The 21780-nt window shown below is 35.5% G+C and overlaps 1 protein-coding gene across 7 annotated transcripts in view; it reads left to right on the forward strand.

The window, feature by feature from the left end:
* The window catches only part of LOC306650201 (ceramide synthase 3), a 140395-nt gene that overhangs the window by 1271 nt on the left and 117344 nt on the right, over window positions 1-21780 (forward strand). For 3 of the 7 annotated variants that reach the window (XM_079122043.1, XM_079122042.1, XM_079122044.1), the window contains exons 2-6: window positions 13423-13925; window positions 14023-14112; window positions 14971-15112; window positions 15621-16211; window positions 17359-17530. In XM_079122043.1, the coding sequence (XP_078978169.1) occupies window positions 13512-13925; window positions 14023-14112; window positions 14971-15112; window positions 15621-16211; window positions 17359-17530 (1409 nt within the window). In that variant the 5' untranslated portion in view covers window positions 13423-13511. Of the gene's footprint in view, window positions 1-13422; window positions 13926-14022; window positions 14113-14970; window positions 15113-15620; window positions 16212-17358; window positions 17531-19301; window positions 21284-21780 lie in introns of those variants that run through there. The other 4 variants (XM_079122046.1, XM_079122045.1, XM_079122048.1 and 1 more) reach the window with 4 other exon arrangements.

Raw genomic sequence — 21780 nt, forward strand, 5'->3', positions numbered from 1 at the left:
TTTTCTTCTATCTATCATTCATTTATTCAAGAATACTTGCTTGGTTCCTCCCACATGAGCCACCTACATGCTTAGGTGGACAAACAGGGCTCAGTCCTGTCCAGAGAAGCTCACAGTCAAGTGTGTGTGTGTGTGTGTGTGTGTGTGTGTGTGTGTGTGTGTGTGTGTGTGTGTGTTGGTGGGGGCAGGGGGACCAAACTAAAAAACAGTTGAGAATTCAGTGAGACAAATACTGCGGTATTGACTTAGGGATTATTTGGTTGAACTCTCTGATCCTGACTTGGATATGTAGAAGACTCTCTGGGGGTAATGGTTTCCAAGTTGAAGGTGGAGGGTGGAGAGAAGATGGTTGAATGTGATTTAATTAGAAAAAGTGGGCTACATGCAGCCTGGGAGCCTCTTAAGTGCACAGTTTCCAGGAATGTTAGAAAAAGTATGGAGCTTAGTTTGTGACCTTAGAAGTGAGGAGACCCCAATAGTTAGATCTCAAAGGACGTGCTAAACCATGTTTAAAGGGCTTGGACTTTATTCCAAAGAAAGTAAACATTTTTCAAGGAAGTGGATGTGGGGTGGGCAAAGATACAACCATTTAGGAAGGAATTAGTTGTAGTTGTTCAGGACAAAAGTGGTGAATGCAGCAATGATGGTGAGGATGGAGGGAAGAAGGTCGAGGAAGGGTTAGAAGATGCCCAGGTTTCTACCTTGGGTAACAAGGAAATATGGAAGTCATATTAAACTGAGGAGTGTAGGAGAAAAGTAAGTTGAGGGAAGAGAAAAAGTGTTGAGTTTGCTTAAGGTGCCTGTAAGACCTCCAAGTGGAGCTCTCCAGGAGGCATGTTGGTACTTGAGTATTGACAGTGTGATTTATGATGGTTCAACTTACTGTAAGTATCAGTAGAAACTGTACTTCAAATGTTGAATTTTGGTCTTTTCCCAGGCTGGCAATAATGCAGTCCACTACTCTCTCAGTGCTGGCAGTGGTAGTGACCCACAGTTCCCAGTCAGCCACAGGATCACCAGAGGAAACCACCAGAACTCTACAGCATACTGCATTGCCAATGTTTTCTGGATATTGTGTTTTGTGGTTTTGTGTCCCATCAAATCTACAAAATGCCCATCTGTGTCTCCTGTATCCATATAATCATTGTTTTTTTTTTTTTTTTCACTTTCAAAAATGTTCAATAAGTTGCATGAGATATTCAACACTATTTATAAAATGGGCTTAGTTAAAATAAAATAATAATAAAAATAGTTATAATAATAAAAATAAAAAAAATAATAATGATCTAAAAATAGTTAGATCATTTTGCCTAACTAAAAGCAAATGTTAGGGTCCAAGCATGTTTAAGAAGGCTAGGCTGAACTATGATGTCAGTTAGGTTAGATGTATTAATGCCTTTTTAACTTGTGATAGGTTTATCAGGAATAACACCATTGTAAGTCAAGGAGCATCTATAGAGAACTTAGAAAAAAACTAACCTATAACTCTGAAGGTAATAATTAAAGATATTGAAAGTCCATGAAATTGTTCTAGAGGCCTGAACACTTACAGATCCCAACATATAAGAGACTAGGAGAGGAAGAGGATCCAATAAGGGTGACTGTGTAGGACCTTCCAGAGAGGAAGGAGTTCCATTACACAGTTAAGCACATTAACATATGCTTATTTTTTGTGTAAGGAATTTTTCCCTTTGACCAGGAATTTCACCAATGAAATTATAAGTGGAAAAAACAGATTAGTAGAGAGAGAAAAGAGTAAAATGATGTGTTTTAAAGTCTGACACCTCACACTGGTAGAGAAGGCACTTGAACATTGTAGATTATTGATTTATATACATATCTGGTGAGTGTAAGACTTCCTTTTGTTCTGTGTAAGGCTTTTCAGAAAATACAGACTCTTAGAACATCCTTATTAACATTTGCTTGAATTATAAAATGTAAAAGTTTGGTTCAGTAAGAGCCAGGTTGCAAATCATGCAAGAAATTTTCATCATTTCTGGTTGTTACTTGAAGCTAAATCCCTTTAGAAAGTATAGTTATATAACTGTATATTCAAAAGAATAAATGCCAAGCTCTGCAAGCAATTTCAAAAGAGATTTCAGGAAGTGTCTAGAACAGTGATGCATTTAAAATGAGGTAACTCTTGCTAAAAACAAAACAACAAAAAACACTTTGATGAATACCACTTATTTTGGGATATGCAAATTCCAATTTTTAATCAGCTTTATTTTTAATCTCATTATACTTCTAATCAGTCATATTTCAAAATTTTAAATCTCTAAATTTCCCTTTTTCCTTAAAATAGATAGCTGAAATATAATTAGAAACCATTATAATTCTAGGAATAATTAGAATAGCATTTGTAATTAAATGGTGTTAAATTATAGTAGCCATTGGTCTTTTAACTCTACCATGATTTTTTCCTAATTTATTATAAAAACAAAACAACTTCCCAGGAAGTTTTGAAAAACTTTTAGAATACCTCACCTTTAACTCAACTATATTACCGTGTTTTTTTTCTTTGTTTGTTGTTTGTTGAGACAGAGTCTTACTGTGTGCCCAAGCCAACATCAAATTCAGGATCCTTCTGCCTCAGTCTCCTGTGTAGCTGGTCTATCTATATTTTTGTACTTTATTTTTGTCTTTAAATAGATTTTACAAAGCTGTAGCAATACTTGTGCTATGAATTTCTAGACTTAATCATTCATTCTATCTAAAGCAAATCCCAAGAAGTTTCCTTACTGGGAACCTTGATCTCTGCACCATGTCCCCAGTGTTCTTCAAGTGATGGGGAGGAAAAAAAAAAAAAAAAAAGATTAAAAGTGGTGTCTTATTAGCATTGTTAAAAGAACTATATGGGAGGCCATTGTTTTGGATTATGTTGCTGTATTAAGCCCTGTGAACAGACCAGACCAAACCAGAATGGAGTCACTTGTGTTAGATGCCACTAATCTAAGGAACTTTGAAAAACATGAGATGTCCAGCAACAAATCAGAAGGGGCCCTGTGTGCTTGAACTAGCATAATAAGGATGCTCCTCTGTTTTAACCCGATAAGGAAAATAACTTTGAAATGACCAATCCATTTTTGTTTTTCTCTCCCACTCAGCTCATTGGAACACCTTTTCTCAATCTTTAGATTAAATGCAGCTCAATTCATGAATTATTAATTAAAAAAAAAAAAGAACTATTAGAGAAGGACATGGTGGTGCATACCTTTAATCCCAGGTACTGGGAAAGCTGAGGCAGTAGGATTGCAAGTTTGAGGCCAGCCTGGGAAATTTAGGGAAACTAAGGGAAACTTAGCAAAACCCTGTCTTGAAATTTAAAACAAGGACTGGGTTTGGAGTTCAGTGGTAAAGCCCTCACCTAGTGTGCATAAATCCCTGGGTTCAAGCTCCAGAACTACAAGTAAATAAAATGGTTATTAGATCTTTAAACTAAATTTCTTAAAATTTTGTTTTTTAACAGCTCATATGTAATTTATAAGTTCAGTTTTATAACATGTACTAATTATAAAATCAGGCAATTTCAACTCTAAAAAGGAAAGAGAGGAGAGAAAGAGGTGTATAAATATGTAAATGGTTATGGAGGACATATTGTCTTATAGCTGTTGTAGCACACATGCAGCTCAAATAGTGTATTCTCTAAATACTGCTTCACCTGAAAGTTGAATATGTAAGAGTTCTTGGTGAGGGACCTGATCTCTGAGTTGTTTCCTGATTGTCAGCTCTTCCCTATTTTTGGCCATTTGTTCTTCACTTAAAGTCTACCTACTGTGGATGTAGTTCAATGGTAGAGCACTTGCACAGTAACTCAAATCTCTGGGTTTGATTACCCATAAAATCCTATGTTTAGGTTGCAACAACTTTTCAAATGATAGGGAGATATTACTAAATGGACTTATTCAATCATGCTATTAAATTTTCTAATTCTTAAATTACAACTTTTTATTGATTTAAAAATAATTTAGATAGCAAAGGTTTTGGAGTTTGTTTTGTTTTGTTTTCAGTGCTGCAGATCCAGTCAGGGGCCTCACATATGCAAAGATTTGTTTGTTTCATTTGCAGAGTGCTGGGGATCAAACCCAGGCCTCACATCTGCTAGGCAATAACTCTGCCACTGAGTTACACACCCTACCCTAGATTACAGAGTATTTTTAACAAGTTAACATTGATTAGGTTTTAATGGACATCATTTTCTATTCATTTAGGTAATATCAAATTGACAGGAATCACAAATTGACTAATTTCACAGCATATAAATGAAGTAACTCAGGATAAATATTTATGAAGTTTAATTCATAAAACCCTAACTCAGCCAGAATTGAGTTTATTCCTTGAGTAGAAAAAAATTATCATTGGCAAAATGCCCAAGTTCCAGTGCAGCAATTCTGATTTAATTGGTCTCTGGAGAGTTCAGGGCTCACAGATTTTTCCTAGTAGTGTTCCAGTGATTTCAGTGTGGACCAAGGTCTAGAACTCCCATCCAGGAGGCTACATCCTGGCCCTTAAAGCACTTGTTATTTGAAAGAATGAACAATTTATGCTCTGGTTGACAGTACGTTTTATTTGGGGACTGTTGAGGGACCTGGTCTAGTGAATAGAGCTATCATAGACACATGCATTAATTACCTTGGCTTCCTATCAGCTCTCTTGGAGCCTGAGGTCAGCTGTATGTTGCAGGAAGTAGGGATGGAGCTAGGTAGAGAAATTCTACTGTAGACCTTGGTACCTTTGTCCCAGTATAAAAGATACCGAAAGAAAGGAAACTAACTGATAACTTTTGCGTTCCCTATAGCTCTTGTGCAGGGATTTTTTTTTCTTCAAGGATAGTTTTAATTTGTACTTTACCACAACCACTTTAGATATGACTTATATTGAGTACATTGTCAGATATAAAATAAAGACTGAGTGAGCTCAGAACTCTGTTCTATTATGGATACTACTATATAATATGTTTGTAAATTTTTTATTTGAAATTGTGATTGTAATTGAAAATTCAGAAGTTAAAAATGACATGGCATTAGGGGCTGGGGATGTAGCTCAATGGTACATTGTTCTCCTACCATTCAAAGACCCTGAATTCAATCCCCAGCATGAGGGGGTGGGCAGGACAGACAAAAACATGTTGGAATTGATTTTAATATTGTTTTAGATATATATGCTACTACATTTATCTTCAGGAATATGTTCCACAAATATAAGTGCCTCTCCTATGCAAGAAACTGGAGAAGTAATGAACTAAGCAGACAGCTCTTACTGAATTTATGATCTAGCATGGGAAACATACAAATCATTGAACAAACAATGAAAATATAATAGTGACATGTTCTGTAAGGTACAGTATCAGTACTGGGAGACAGAGAACATCTGAGGAGGGCCTGACCTCAGAGAAAGTCATATTTCAGCTTAAAGCAAAAGGAAAAGTGAATGAAAGAACTTTCTAGGCAGAAGGAACAGCACCATATCAAGGTTCAGAGTCAGGAAAGAACATTTTAAGGAGACTAAGGGAGTATCAACATCCTCCTTGGGTTATACAAATCTTTTCACCATATAAGCCATACCTTAAGTGTGTACTACTCCATTGAGGAAGCCATTTTTTTTTAAATAAACTGAAAACCAAATAGTACAAAATTCAGCAGTTCTATAAATCTGGTAGTCTATATCTATAGACAGTCACTAAATTCTACCTGCCACTGGTGGCATATTTTGGGGGGTAGAGGAGAGGACTGCAGAGTAAATGAGTGAAGAAAATCTTTCAATGAAAGATTTCATTCTGAAGGACCACTTAAAACATGAAATCATGTTTTAACAACTAAGAGTAGAAAAATTTCATTTTAAAAATATTAATACGCTAGGAAGTGTCTATTTTTAAAATACTTATACAATATGATATAAACCTAAGGAACTTAGATTCTCATCAGAAAAATTGGGTAGATTGGTCAGTGATTCTCTGAGTGTAGGCCCAGGTCCATTTCTTGGACCCTCCTGAGATCCACAAAATCATCATCTTGTGGGGGTGCTCTCAGCATTTGTGTTCTAACAAGCCTAGCAGGGAATTCCAGTGTTAAAGTTTGATTGGTCTAAACCATCTCCAATATTTCTTCTGACAATGAACTGTGATTGTTTTGTTTTGTTTTGGTGGGGATGTTGTTTTTGTTTGTATGTGTATGTGGTGCTGGGGAGTGAACCTGGTGCATGGTAGGCAAGCACTGTTATCACTGAGCTACACCCCCAGCCTAAAGCTCCGATTCTGTTGTTCAGCATCAATTTGTGCTATGCTGGAGAAAAGTTAGCTTTTGGAGTGGTCAAATAATAGAGCTACCTGGGAAAGATACATGCAGATATTTTCTAATGATGAAGTTTATGTTAAATGCTATAATCCCTGTTATTCCATGCTCCTAAAAACAAAACTATTTCATTTCTTGTCTAAAACTAATACCAATTGCTTATGAATCTGTCCAGCAGCTCTGCATTTACTGATATCTGCATCTGTCTAGTTAAAGGTGAACTGCAATGAGTGCAGTCAGGTTTTATGTAGTTCAGACGACCATGACATCTTGCTTTTGCACTGTTTCCCATCTTTTAGTTCATGTCCTGCTTCCCTTCCAGAAGCCCCATACCTGTTAGTTAGTTCTTACTAAACTTCCTTACTAAAAGTCTGGTAGGCATCCTACCATTAAAAATATATATATATTCTGGCAATCAGTATTTTCCTTCTGCCCCTCTATAAAATGAGGATAGGGGCTATCTTTATCAAAATAAACCATCCTTTTTTTTTTTTTTTTCCACAAACATATTTATTCCACTCATAGAAATGCAGAAGAATCATAGACAGAAGCTGAGGTGGATATTTCAGGAACACTTGGATTTCATTTACCCTTCCCAGTATCCTGTAAGCTTAGTATCATTGTTGTCCTTTGAACACAGGAGATTGAGGTTTAGAAGATAATTTGTCCCCATGACAACTTTGATGTAGTGAAGCCATTTGACTCCAAATCCCAGGCGTTTATTGGCTATTCCACTTCAACACAAAATGACTTAAGTTTTTGAGTCTCTTTTCTCTAACTGGATTGTCAGCCTTTGTCTTCATACTAAAAAAATTAAATAAAAATTTTGACCATTATTAGAATCCCAGGACAGAAGTTTAATTGGAAGACAATTTATAAACACTTGAATTTAAGAGTTCTGGGCTGGGGGTGTAACTCAGTGGTAGAGCACTTACCTAGCATGTGCCATGGCCCTGGGTTCGATCTCCTGAACCTTAAAAAAAAAAAAAATTAATAACTTGGGAACTTGTTCAGAATACAAATTATTGGGCCTTATTCCAGAACTACCATACCTGAAACCCCTTAGGTTGGGCCCTGCAGTCTGTTTTTACAGCCTTTCAAGTAATACTGATGCAGGCCAAAGTTTGAGCACCATTATTTTAAGAAGGGGTAGTACTGCACCCTATGGCTAGGGCTAGTAACTGCTACTTGTCCCCGTCAGGCCTGAGGGTAAGGAGAAGCTCAGTTCCTGGTAGTTGAGAGAGTGGCCTTCCTTCTTTTCATCCCTTCAAATCTCCTGTTGGAGTCTGTTGGGGCACTGAGAAGGGTGAAAAGTGAATCTAGCCAGGCAAAGGGAAGACCCAGCACATGTCTTGCTGTTTGAAAGATGTCCCCCTCCCTTCTTTTGACAGCAGAGAGAGGTGCTCTTGAAGAGCCAAACCAGACCAATTTTGTTTTTTCTGGCAAAGTTAATGCTATTTTGTTGGGGGAGGGAACCAGAATCCAGGAAGAAGCATTTGTTTGGAGTGCCTCAACTTCTGCTTTAAGTATCTTAGCATCTAGACTAAGTAGCCTCTCAGATTTGGTTAGATTTGAACCTATTGTTGAACTAGGCTAAAGCCCAGTATTGAGTCTTATTAGCAAACTATATTAGCCAAGTCATATGAGAAAGTTTTTGACTTTTAGTAACATTGACTGTGAAAATAGATGCTTCTCTGTTTTCTGAATTTAAACTAAAGACTCCTTAAAGTAGTTTCCCCACATAGAAAGGATGAAGTTATTTGTAGCTTATTCTTTGATAATTTTGAAATTAAGTGATGAGAATGTTTTCTAATGAATAGGCTTAGAAACTCTACCTATGTCTTATATAGGAAATATTTTTAAGAAAACATTTTTAACCTTTTTTTTAAAAAAAAAAAAACCTTTTTAAAAATACCATTCTGTTTAGTTTTAGATCTAGATATTTTCAAATTCAAAATTCTAGTGTGTTTTTTAAAACAATGGATATTAACAAACTCCTTTGTACATTAATGCTGGGAATCAAAAGGCTGATGTATAGTGCCAAAGTTGTTGAAGTTTTATTTAAACTTTTCACTTTGAGATAATTATAAATTCACAAGTAGTTAAGGAATAGTAACAGGGACTGGAGTTTTGGCTCAGTGGTAGAGTGCTTGCCTGGCATGTGTGAAGTCCTGGGTTTGATTCTCAGCACCACATATAAATAAATAAATTAAATAAAGGATCCATTGACAACTCAAAAATGTTTTAAAAGAAAAAGAAATAATAACAGTACAGAGAGATACTATGTAGCCTTTACCTAGTTTCCCTCTACAGAGCAACATTTTGCTAAATTGTGGTACAATGTCACAGCCAGGAATTGCTAGGCAAGTGCTCTACCTCTGAACTATATTCCCAGCACAGCCAGGATCTTGTCATCCACACAATCTACCAATCTCATTCAGATTTCCCATTTTACTTATATTTGTTTGAAAGTGTACTTAGTTCCGTGTAATTTTATTATCTATGTAAGTTAGTCTGCCACTCAGTTCATGATCACAAGGATCCCTCCATTACCCTTTATAACCCTACCCACTGAGGGACAGGAGGCCTCCCTACCAGCAGGCAGCCACTAATCTGTTCCTCACTTTACCATTCAAGAATAGAATCATGCAATGTGCAACCTTCTGAGATTATCTTTTCCCCCCTCAACCTAATTCTTTTGATGTTGCATGTGTTAATAGTTCTTCCATTTTTGTTGCTGAGAGGCATTCTATAGTGTGAATGCATCCCAGTTTACTTATTCACCCAGGGGAGGACATTGTAGTATAGATTTAGCTTTTTAAGAAACTGCAAAACTGTCTTCCAGAGTAGCTGTATCATTTATATTTCCACCAGCCATATAAGAGGGATCCAGTTTCTCTTTGTTCTTACCAGCATTTAGTGCCACTGATTTTTGTTTTAGCTATTTTGAGAATGGTCTTTCACTGTAGTTTTAATTTGCATTTCTCTAATGATTAATGCAGTTGATCATCTTTTCATGTGTTTATTTGCCACCTGTGTATCCTCTTCAGTCTGTTCATATCCCTTACCCATTTTCGAATTGAATTTTTTTAACATTGAGTTTTAAGAGTTGTTTATGTATATTAGGTACTTGCTTTCTGTCAGATATATGGTTTACATATTTTTCTGTCTATAGCTTGTCTTTTCATCCTCTTAATAGGATAAAAATTAATTTTGTTGAAGTTCTGTTTATCAGTTTTTATCTTTGCAAATTGTACTTTTGGAATCAAGGATTTACCTAACCTTAGATCCCAAGGATTTTGTCCGTTTTCTTTTTCTGAAAGGTTGTTTTACATCCATTTTGAGTTAATTTTGTAAAAGATGAAAATTATCTTAATTGTAGTACAGAGTCTCAGTCACTTATATTCATAGTACCTTTAAGCTGTCGATGACCTGATGTCAAAGTAGGATCATTGCAACTTTTCATGAGGAGCTGCTGGGTTTGCTGTACCTACTAAAATTTAATTTAAAAATTTAAGCAACTTTTCTGATCAATGTTCCAACCTTTGGTTGCTGAATATTTTTTTAAATTAAATCCTGGTTTGTATTGGTAAATTACATAGTAATTAACCTTGAAAATGATTTTGGGGATTGGTATTCTGTTTAATAGTACAATGAGAGAATAGACGGTCAAGGTTAGGCTATATGAGTTACTGCTTACTGTTAGGAAGTTTATCCAAGGTCTGCTATTCACCTGTCATTCTGGGCTTTGGGGCAGCAGAGGAAATTTGAAGAACTGCACTTGCCTTGTAACTTGTCTTGGTACCCTCTTAGGCTGCCAGGAGTGGGAGTCTACTCTTCCCTGCCAAGAGGCATGTTCTGTAGACACCAAGCGATGCACTGCTTGTTCACTTGTCCTGATTTGACCTCTCTAGTTATTTACTCCCTTTTCAGGCTAGACAGACCTCTCTTGTTTACTATGTATGAACAGCTTCAAAGCCTCACAGCATCCAAAGTAGCCTTCTGCTTTGTTCTTGTCTCTTACAAGCTTGGTGTCTGAAGGGTACACCTTCCTCCAGGCCAGCATGATAATGCAGTTTGCCATGTGCCAACCTCAGAGCAGGCACTTCTGGAAAAAAAGTGGTCAGTTCATCCCCCTAGTTTGCTTTTTCAATTTTTGCCCTTTTATTTAACACTATGATTGCTTTTAAAAAAGAAAAAAAAACATGCAATTTTCAATTTTCACTTTTACTTTAGTGCAGATTTCTTCAGCCTTCATAAATATTTTAAGAGACAGTGTAATTTATGTTTGATTTGGTCCCAACAGAACAACCTAACAACTAACTGGTCCTCATTCATTTGTCATCTACCTGGCCCTTAGGCTTTTGTGACCCCATCATTTCTTTTCTGTTTATAAAGTTTCCATTTGACTCTGGATTGTTTATTTGTTTATGGTCCTGGGAATTGAACCTAGGGGTACCTTACTACTGAGCTACATTCCTATCCCTTTTTATTTTTTATTTTGAGACAGGATCTCACCAAGTTGCTGAGGGTGTCACTGAACTGCTGAGGCTGACCTCAGACTTGCTACCACACCTGGCTTAAATCTGTATTTTTAATTTAAAGTTTACAACTTTTCACCCTGATTTCTTTCTCATAGCCACAGGGTCCCACCATGATAGAAAACAGGTTATTTTCTCTCTGAAATTTTTATTTACTGATACTCACTTTTGTTTGTATGCTAAAAAGATTGAACTGTGCAAAATTGTCCTTTGTGCACATAGAAATGATCAAATAGCAAGTTCATTTTCATTTATGGTAAAATTTAAGAATTTGTGCCCATAGAAATATCATTAGAAGTATTTTATTGATGTAGGATTGAAATAAAAATAGTTTCATTTGTTGCTAAAATTTTTAATGAGTTGAGCATATGATTTTAGTTGAAGCCTGAAAGATTCTATTTTAAAGTGTCAGTAGTTTTATTGAGAAGAAATGTTATTGTTACAACTAAAATATAAAGAAAAATAAGTATGATGAAATTGGACATTGAAGTAGAATATGAAAACCAATTTCTAATGTGTAACTGACAACAGCTGAAGTGATGATTTTATAAAGACTATTGCAATAGAGAGAATGTTCACCAGTGAGAAACCTCTTAAGAAGGAGGAAGAAAAGGTAAGATTTTTATAGGACAAAGAAAGCAGTGTGCCATTCAACACCTATAATCCCAACTACTTGGAGTCTCAGGCAGGAGGATCTAAAGTTCAAGGCCAGCCTTCACAACTTAGAGAGACCCTCACCTCAACAAAATAAAAAATAAAAACTAAGGAGTCATGGGAGAAGGCTAGAGGTAGACCCTATCTGGGAATAAGGACATGGGCTAATCCTTCCTGGTTGACTTCTTCCTGGAATACAAAGGGGCACAGTGCTCTTAAATGTAGCTGCTTTCTGGAAGCACAGTGCTCTGATAAAATTTAACACTGTTAAATGGAACAAAGTTACCATTAGATATGTTAATCAATCATCTTGGATGTACACTGCAGCTTGAAAATGGGATTCAGAGAAACCTTACCAAAGCTTTGTTCATAATTTTAAAATCTATAGGTTTCTTATATTTAGCTCTGCACTAGAGGACTGAAACAGGGCAGCTTTGTCTGGTGGGGTGGTCAGCAGTTGAAATTCCTTAGGAGTTAAATAGGGGGAAGAAGCCGGTGTATAGAAGTGGAAGACCATAGCTAGGATGGTGAGCCACACTGTAGAAGTGAGGTCCAATGTAAGTGATCATCTTCAAAGTCTTTTCCAAAGAAGGAGGTTAAAGATGAGTCCTGCATTTATACACGGGTCCAGATGGACTAGAAAGGATTTTGTTAAACACTAAGTTTTAAGAGGACAAAATCATGACCCACATAACATGAACAATCTACCAGAGGTTTTACTAAACTCATTAATTCATGAGGGAAAGGAATCAGATGTCACAGCCCATTTCAGGGAGAAATAAGAGAACCATGAATTTGTATCGAGTTAAGGAATATTAAAATGTTTTCAAGTGGAAGCAAAACCTTTCCCACTGGGGAAAGGGATGCCCCTCTGTCAGAACATTATTTACTTCTCTATGGATAAGAATTATTTGCATTGGTATCAGTTATCTACAATTAAGAGATGTAAAATAGCTCAAAGGCAATGAAAGGGTCAGAGCACCCACAGGATCAGGTCATTCCCAGAGACACCAGTATTCCATAAGAAGAATAAAACTTTGCTTATGCCAAAGTCTTTATACTACATGCTTCCTCTGATATTGATCCATCAGTCAATGATCCATATTCTGTGCTTTATAAAAGTTCTGTCTGGCCCTAAATGTCCTATCCTTCCCCCTACTCTCCCAGATCTCCATCATGTCAGAGGAGTCCTAGACTACTGGAATTTCTAAATTTGCATCCAGCTGTAAATACAGTTTGCTCATGTTTGGATTACTTTTGCTTCATATTTTGTCTTTTTCTTGAGATGACATTTAAATTTTTTTTAAATTTAGAGATATTGGTGATAATCAGGGTTTCTTGTTATTATTATATACTTCTGAGTTGGAACTTAAAGAGTAATAGCTATAATATTGTTTGGCCATATAGCAATTTAAACTCAGATTTTTATCTATAAATTGGAGTTAATGAATTTGAGTTACCCCAGTGAACTAGGGCAGTTTTGCCCACAAGGGTCATTTGACAATGTCTGCATTTTTGGTTGTCAGAATCTGGTGGGTGAGGCTGGGAGTGCTTTGGAATGTACAGGGTAGAGGTTAGGAATGTTGCTTAACATCCTAAGGAGCCCAAGACATCTCTTGACCACAGAATAATCTAGCTGCAAATGTTAACAGCACTGAGCTCAAGAAACCCTTGCAGCCCATTGAGCACTGTTAGAAGAAAGGAAACACTTTTGCTGTGATAAAATTACCCTTAATTTTATGCCCTTAAATCTATATGGAAAGCATACATTTCATTGTTATGGTCTTTAAGTGATGTTTTTATTATGAATTTCCATATTAGAAATTCAGCAACCAACATTACCCTTACTTAAGACTTTGTGATTAAGTGGAAACAGTTGTCTTTCCTTTGTGATATGTATGTAACTCTCAATTTTTAAATTATTTCTTCTATTTCAGGCTTCACTGAAGAAGCATTATAGAGGTTTCATCACATTTCTGAGATACGAATATTTACAGATTAGAGTTACCAGCCATCTTAAAGATTCATGTTGGAAATCAAAATGAAAGCCTTCTGTGAAGTTCTAGAACAGTTATACCAAAAAGTACTTTCCGGAGCCACACTTGAAAATGACAGCCATGATTACGTCTTTTATCTCAACCCAGCACTTTCAGATCAAGATTGCTCTGCAGCCAGCTCCTTAGAATGCCTGAACACCAGTGCTGTGCCAGGCCAGCATCAGTTGCTCTCGATCAAGGTGACTACCATTCCTGAAGCACCTGTGTGTGTGAAGAGACACTCTCAGATGAGCAGTGCCCGAGAGATGATGCTCTTTCAGTTAACTGTGATCAAAGTGATGATAACCAGGATATTGTCTGTTGAAACTGAGATCCATGCAAAGGAGAAATACAGAGATATAATTAAAATTCTTTTGCAGTCAACTGAAATTGATTCTAAATTGGTAAGCCATGGTTATCATTTTTGAAGATCTAGATATTTAAAATGAAAGTCTTAAAAATACTCAACAGTAGTGATTACATGTATTTATTTTGCTGTAGATCTACATGTTACAAAATTCAGACAAATTGTTGTCTCACATGGCTGCAAAGTGCCTTGCATTGCTTCTGTATTTTCAATTGAGAGAAAAGGTAAGCTTAGTAATCAAATTATGTTATTATTTCTCTTCTGATATTTTCAGAGTTGTTCTTTGGCACTTGATTTTAACCCTTCAAGAGTTTGCATTAATAAAATATTTGCTTACATAATAATGTAGAAGTCCACCAAAACCTAAGACTGTAATAATATCATGGTGACTTAAATCAAGGATTAGCATCTTAAATACATTATAAATTATAATAAATCAGATTCTTAACCCTAAGAGGTGGGTTTCACATCAGAGCCCATAACTTTCTTCACATTCTCAAGGAAGTAGGTTAGACTCCTCTTCACAAAAAAAGTTCAGGCATCTCTGCTTGAGACCAAGCCTGATTTCACAGGTTTAATGTAGATAAATTTTGAGAATGATCCTCAGCATAATGGAAAAAATATATGGACAAGAATATATATTAGAATCAGTTACTCTCTTATCTGTGAATTAGTTAATAAGCAATTCTAAGTATCTGCTGACTTCTTTCAGCTATAATGACTTGTTCCCTTTTTAAAATAACTTTTTTTTCTAATTATAAAAAGATGTTATTGGTAGTAGGAAATTTGGACAGTGTGACAAAGTATAAAGGACAAAATAAAAGCTATATATCATTCTATCACCTAGAGATAAGACTGCTAATATTGGCATGTTTCCTTTATTTCTCTGGTATATTGAATTTCTTCACTTAAAGAATATTAGGTTATTTTACTCGCTTCTTGTTTAACCAAATGTTATCATGCCCTTTTTTTAGGCAAACAAGTAAACAATGTTGTATATTTGTATTACATATAATTAGGTAATTTATGATTTTAAAGAAAATACTGAATCATAACTACATTTTTAAATTTCTTCCTTATAGATAACATTAAGTAATTCATGGATTGCTTTCTGCCAAAAAAATCTTTATGGATATTCTGCAAGTGATGAAACAATACATTGTCTCTGGACTCTTACAGTGTTAATGAAAGAAATCTTTAAAGATACATGTTCAGAAAAAACAGGTACACATTACATTGCCCCATAAACAGTCATCATCTAATTTCCAGGATCATTATATTTATAATCAAGAAAAAATACTTACTTTACTTCTGATCTATCTTGAAGTCTGAAAAAAAAAAAAATCTCCCCGTATTTTGTGTGTGTGTGCCTGCATGTATACGCACACTGGGAATCAAATCCAGAGCCTCCTGCACAGTAGGCAAGTACTCTACCACTGAGCTGCCAGCTCAAGGTTAACTTTTTTAAAGTGAAAAAAGTTATAAGGAAAAAAATAAAGCTTTTATTTATTATGCATTCTTTATATAATCTGCTATCGGTGTTTGAAAAGTGAATGTTAACCATGGTAATTAACTGTTAATCTCTGTTCTCATTTGTTCATGCTCTAGGTAAATATTCCAAACATATCTTTTCTCTTACAAAGTGGTATTTATAAAAATTGAATTGTAAAATTGTATTTTAAAAAGCTTTTGTTTTCCCTGTTGTCTATAATTACTGTTTTTATAATTGCAGAAATTTTAAAGCAGTTCCTGACTCCTTTTGATACTGCTCTTGAAGTATTCTACGATTCCTTATTTTCTCAGCATTTTGAAAACTGTCAAAATCCTTCTAAAATAATAAACAGCTTGGTATGTTTCCTGGAATTGCTTGAACTTCTCATAACCTCCAGAATCTACCTGAAGTTACATTGCAGGAGCCAAAGGATTTTATTTTTGAAACCTTCTTGTGTGCTAAATGTTCTCACTTGGCCTATTCAGGCTTTTGTCAAAAGAAAGTTGATCATATTCATCAAAAAGTGCCTTCTCTGTAAAGTGGGCGAAGACCTCTGTCATGGCTCTGTGTCTGCTGCAATATCACCAGATCATCACTTAGACACAGATATGTTGGCTTTAGCTAATGCTGTTTTGCAAACTGTGCACCTGGGGTTGTTGAAGACATTGTCTATTCACAGAAAACCTTCCTGCTTTGGAGGTGATGAAGTTCAGCCTGGATGTGCACATCTCTGTGGTCCAGATCATGTGATCCTTAGAGCAGCAAGCTTAATTACAATGAAATCCTTAGAAATCAAGTTTCAAAATGGTACCTCAACAAATGAAATGAAAGGTAATTCTCCAAACTCCTTTTTTGTGCAAACTAAATATCATTATTTGCTTAAGTAAAACAATTCATAATTATGAAGTCTCAGAACTAGTATAAATTCCACTAATTTAAGTTTATTTTCCCAAAAAAGAGAATAATAACCTGAAGGAATATGCAGCTTTTTGTGGGCTAACTGAATGTGTGTAGCATAATAAATGACTTCAGTCAAAAAATCACTCTCTGTAAGTGATAGAAGTCAACTTATAGTCATATATTTGTATTTTATTTAATTATGAATGTAGTATACCTACTTATGTGGATTGTTGATAATTAGAAATTGAATTAAAACTAATGTGTAAGAAGTTATATTGATGAAGGAATTGTTGCATAAAATTTCCAAGATGATAAATCAAGTGTTCAAAGAAAGCCTGGGTAAAGTATGATTTTCAGTGTAGGTATTGGGAAAGACACGTTCTCTATTTCACTTGAGAAAAATGAATAATAAATGTCTACCAGGCAGCCTACTAGTTCAGTGAAAAGCATAAATTGTAAGCAGTGACTTTCCTGAACTGCTTTGAATATTATTGAGCTTTTAATAATTACATATTAGTTATAATTTTATGTAGTTACAATTTGGAACACTAGGTGGCATCTATTGTATAATTCAGTTTTAAAACTCCATAAACCTTTTTTGATGTATTTGCTTAATATTAAGCAAGACTTTCTTTTCATGCTTTAAATAAACAAAAAAAAAATATTTTTCTGTTATTTTGAAGGAAAAGCTTGCTTGGTTGTATTGTCTCTAGTAAAAAGAAGCTATAGTGTCCAATGAAAAGACCTCTTTTTTCATCATTTATGTATATGCTTTTATCAAAAGATCACCATGTAATTTTTTTATCAGCTGTATTATAATTACTTATTTGGCAATTGTGCCAAATAGACATCTGTCTGTACATTTTAAATGCCTGCCTTCTAAATCACTTTTTTCTCTGAGCCTCAGTTTCCTCGTTTATAAAATAGAAATAATCCCTAACTTACATGACTTTCAGAAGGTGTGAATTATGATCTAGCACTTTAAAGTACTTAGACATTAGGAATTTGTATATAGACAAGATATTATTGATGTATCTGTAAACTATTGCCTACACTTTGAAATTTGCATTTTCTGAAGTTGATTTACACAGGTTCATGTCTGAGTTACTGACCTTCTTAAAGCCTCATCTTCAGCCCTCACTACAAATACACAATCCGTGTGAATGGCTGTCCAGGGTCTTCATAGAACAAGATGATGACATGCTGGAGGCTGCCAAAGCATCAATGGGCATCTACCTAAAGTTGATCAGGTTAGTGTAGTTGAAAGTAATTATTGAACTATCTGTAAGCCAAAAAGGCAGGAAACATTTCAGAAAATGTGCTGAGTGTATTATTTACCTTCCATCATTGGGGGATGTATCTTGTGGTTTTCTCATAAGTTCTAATTCCTTTCTTTAATCTTGCCTTACATGCAAACAAGATTACATTTGAGTTATTATGAAAACTTGGCAGACTAGGCAGTGGAAGTAGAACTAGACTAGAATCTGAATACCGGGGTTCCTGTGTAGTCTGCACCTCTGCTTTACCTGTGTAGTTAGGGACAAATCACATTTGTTGGGTTCTTACCTCTGAGACTTTACTTTTCTGTATTAAACTTCTGTAAGATGATTTTTTTTTTTTATCTTTTAAAAGTACCGACTTATAAATAATCGAAGGACCTGTTCTATATTTTCAATGTAATCTACAGCCACATTTTGACTCATACCTAATTCAAGCAAATATGTAAAATTAGTTTTGAAGTTTTGTTACTGGTGACATTTTATACTGATTCTATTTCTGCTTTATTAAAACAGCTGCACATGCAGCAATATCTTCTTGTGGCAAATATCTATAATTGCTTTTGAAATTAATAACTGATGACCTTTTCCACTATTTCTGCTTTGCTTTATTAAACTCCTAAAGTATTTGCTTTATTTCCATTTCTTTCTTGGCCTGGGAGAAAGGGATTTCTCACTAATGATCGGCAGTGCAGCATTGTGCTGCCAGTACTTGCTGTGTTATGACACTGCTGGCAGTGGCTGCTTTCAGATCTAGTGTTTGAGGCCAATTTTCAAAAGGTTCTAATCAAGAACACAAAATTCCTGCATGTGATTTGAATTAGGCTCAAAAATGGTAAAATAAAAATTCATACTGAAAATACACAGGCCTCTAAGAGCATATCTTAATTGTATTCAAAGTTGACTTCTTACTCCTTAAGAAAGAGGAAGCCTCTTAATTAAATTAGTTTTATATATGAATTTCTCTCTTCAGTTCAATGTTCAGGATGGCATGCACTTATGTCATACATACTTTTTTTAAAAATGTAGTTGTATTAGATTTTTTTGGCGGTAAATGGTGGAAATCTCAAACTGGTATAAACAAATAAAGATTTATTGGCTCAGAATGGGGAGTTCTAAGGGATCCAGTTGGTATCAGGGATTCAGTTGTCATCAGTTACTTCTCTTTTTTTGCTTTCTCACAATTCTGAATTCATTCTAGGCATAGCTACCAGCAGCTCATCAGGCCTATGTCAGTCTTAGAATTATAACCTTTCATAGTCCAAGTAAAAATTCCAGCAGAGATCTGATTAACTCACTTAAGTTCCAGATTCTTACCAGAACCAGTCCTTGTGACCAGCAAGGAGCATGAAGTGCACTGATGGGTCAGTCTGGGTCACTTGCCCACCTCTGCTGAGGAGAGTGGGGAAGGAGGTTTAGGTTCCAGCTCCACCTTATCACATGGAATTGTTTGCCGAAGAGAATGAGGGTTTCTGATGTCAGGATAAAAGATGACAGGACTTCCCTTGGTCAGACAAAAACTGGAAATGCCCAAGACAGTGGGCTTTATTTTATTGAGTCAAATTCATTTATAGTTTGTGGGGAAAAGAATTTGTTTTGAACTCTTTTTTTTTTTTTTTTTAAGTAATGAGTAGATTAAAAAGTAAGGTGACAGGTAAATATGTGACATGCAGATTACATCTGTCAAAACTGCTATGTTTTTAAAACGTCATTAATCTGAGTTCACCATTACCTTCATTTTCAGAGAATGTGAAGCTACCAAAAGGTTGACTCAAGAAAAGGAAATGTGGATGTGCCACACCCATGAATATGGCTATAATCCTCACTGTATTTTCTTATTCTTCTTAAAAAATATAGGATTTGATTCTACAGTTCTTCTTGACTTTTTGATTTCATCAGAAACCTGTTTTCTTGAATATTTTGTTAGATATTTAAAATTACTGCAAAAAGACTGGGATAATTTTTTCACTATTTGTAAGTTCTTTGATGCGTCTGAATCTCATCATGGCACAAATATTTGTGGTTTTGTTCCCTCACTAGTCCAAGACAGATGCACCAACCCCATACCACCTCATCATTTGACCACTCCTGATAGTCACAGAAAGGAACACGCTTGGGTCTCCTGGGCTTCTGATGATTCTTCTGAACCACTAAACCAGGTTGTGATGTCCAAGGAAACCCATATCATGAGGGATCATAGTCTGTCTTCCCTCCAGGCTTCTCACAGTCTAGTAGATTATGATGACTCTGATGATTCTGAAGCAGAATCCACAAACCAGTGTTCAGCAAACATCTGTGAACAGACATCTATATACCAAGAAGCACTTAAGAAAATTCAAGACCCAGCTGGGTCAAGCAAGGATAAAAGAGAACTTAGCCATGAGCTTCAATCATGGTCTCTGATTCCAGAAGAATCTACTACTTCCTTCTCCGTTGATTGTGAAGCAGTCCCAAATAACACTGTCTCTGAAGCAAGAATATTTTATAGAATAATAAAATGCTTCAAAGAGCTACAAGATGCCATTTGCCGTTTGCAAAAGAAAAATCTCTTCCCATATAATCCAACTGCACTTTTGAAGTTGCTAAAAAGTACAGAGGCACTGTGTAATAAAAGTGTGAGCCCTTTGTGAAACAGTGGCAATTTACTTCATGAATTGGTGTTCCTCAGTGTAAATTGTGTCTCAACGAGATAATAGTTAAAAACAAAAAACCAACACTAAAGGGTTTTCTAAATCTTTCTTTTTACCTATTGGAAACAGCTTAGTGCCTGAAAAAGGTGAAGCAAATGCCACATCACTTGATGTAATTGTATGCTTCTTGAAATTGATGGTGATTCAAGCGTACACGATTTGGGACAGTTATTGTATTAGTTTCCTAGGGCTGCCATTACAAATTACCACCTACTTAACAACTTAAAACCTCTAAAATGTATTCTCTCTCAGTTCTGGAGGCAGCAAGTCCAAAATCAAGGTGTCATCAGGGATGTGCTTTCCCTTAAAGCTGCAGAGAACAACCTTCCCTGCTTTTGGTATTGCCAGCAATCCTTGGCGTCTGTTGCTTTGTAGCTGCATCACTCTAGTCTTTGTTGCTTATGGCATGGTGTGTGTGTGTCTATGTCCATTTTTCCTCTTTTAAGGGCAACAGTCATTGAAGTAGGACTCATTCTAATCCAGTATGACCTTGTATTAACTTGATTACATCTGTAAAGACCTTATTTTCTAAATAAGATCATACTTATACATTCCAGATGGACATGGATTTGGGGAATGAAGGTCTATTGTATGAACATGTCTACTGCATGAATGTGATTCTTTTTTTAAACATTTCTAGTTGACATATAATATTTGTAGGTATTTATGGGGCACAGTATTATAATTGGATACATGTATATAATGTATAATGAGCAAATCAGGGTAATTACTATCTCCAACTCCTCAAAATGATCAGTTCTGTGTTGTGAACCTTCAAATTCTTCTAGTTATTTTGAAATGTATGTTGTTGTAGACTACAGTTACCCTCCTGTGCTGTAGAATATTAGAACCAATTCCCCCATCTAACAATGTCGTGGTACCCAGTATTCAATCTCTACCCCTCCTTTCCTCCTACCTTCCTAGCTTCTAGTGACCTCTCTTCTACTTTCTTCCATGTGATCAACTTCCCTAGCTTCTACAAGAGTGAGAATTTGCAGCATTTGTCTTTCTGTGCCTGGCTCACTGCACTTAACATCCTCTAGTTCCATTCATGTTGCTGGAAAATGACAGGATTCCATTATTTTTAAAGGGATAATATTTCATTGTGTGTATACTGTGTACATATAATGCATCTCTAATGCGTTATTTCATTGATGGATGTCTAAATTGATTATATATCTTGGCTATTATATCATACTGCAATAAGCATGTACATGCAAGTATCTCTTTGATATATTGATTTCATTTCCTTTGAATATGTACCCAGTGATAGGATTATATGGTAGTTCTATTTTCAGTTTTTTGAGGAACCTCAATACTATTTATGTTCCATAATGGCTGTACAAATTTACATTCTTGCTAACAGTGTATAAGAGTTCTATCTGCACACCCTCTCCAATATTTGTTTTTCTGGTTTTGTTTTTTGTCTTTTTTGACAATAACCATTCTAACTAGGGTGACATATTATCTCATTGTAGTTTTGATTTGCATTTCTCTGATTTATGGTGTTGATCATTTTTTCATATACTCCTG

The sequence above is a fragment of the Sciurus vulgaris genome, assembly GCF_902686455.1.
Source record: "Sciurus vulgaris genome assembly, chromosome: 2".
Lineage (NCBI taxonomy): Eukaryota > Metazoa > Chordata > Mammalia > Rodentia > Sciuridae > Sciurus > Sciurus vulgaris.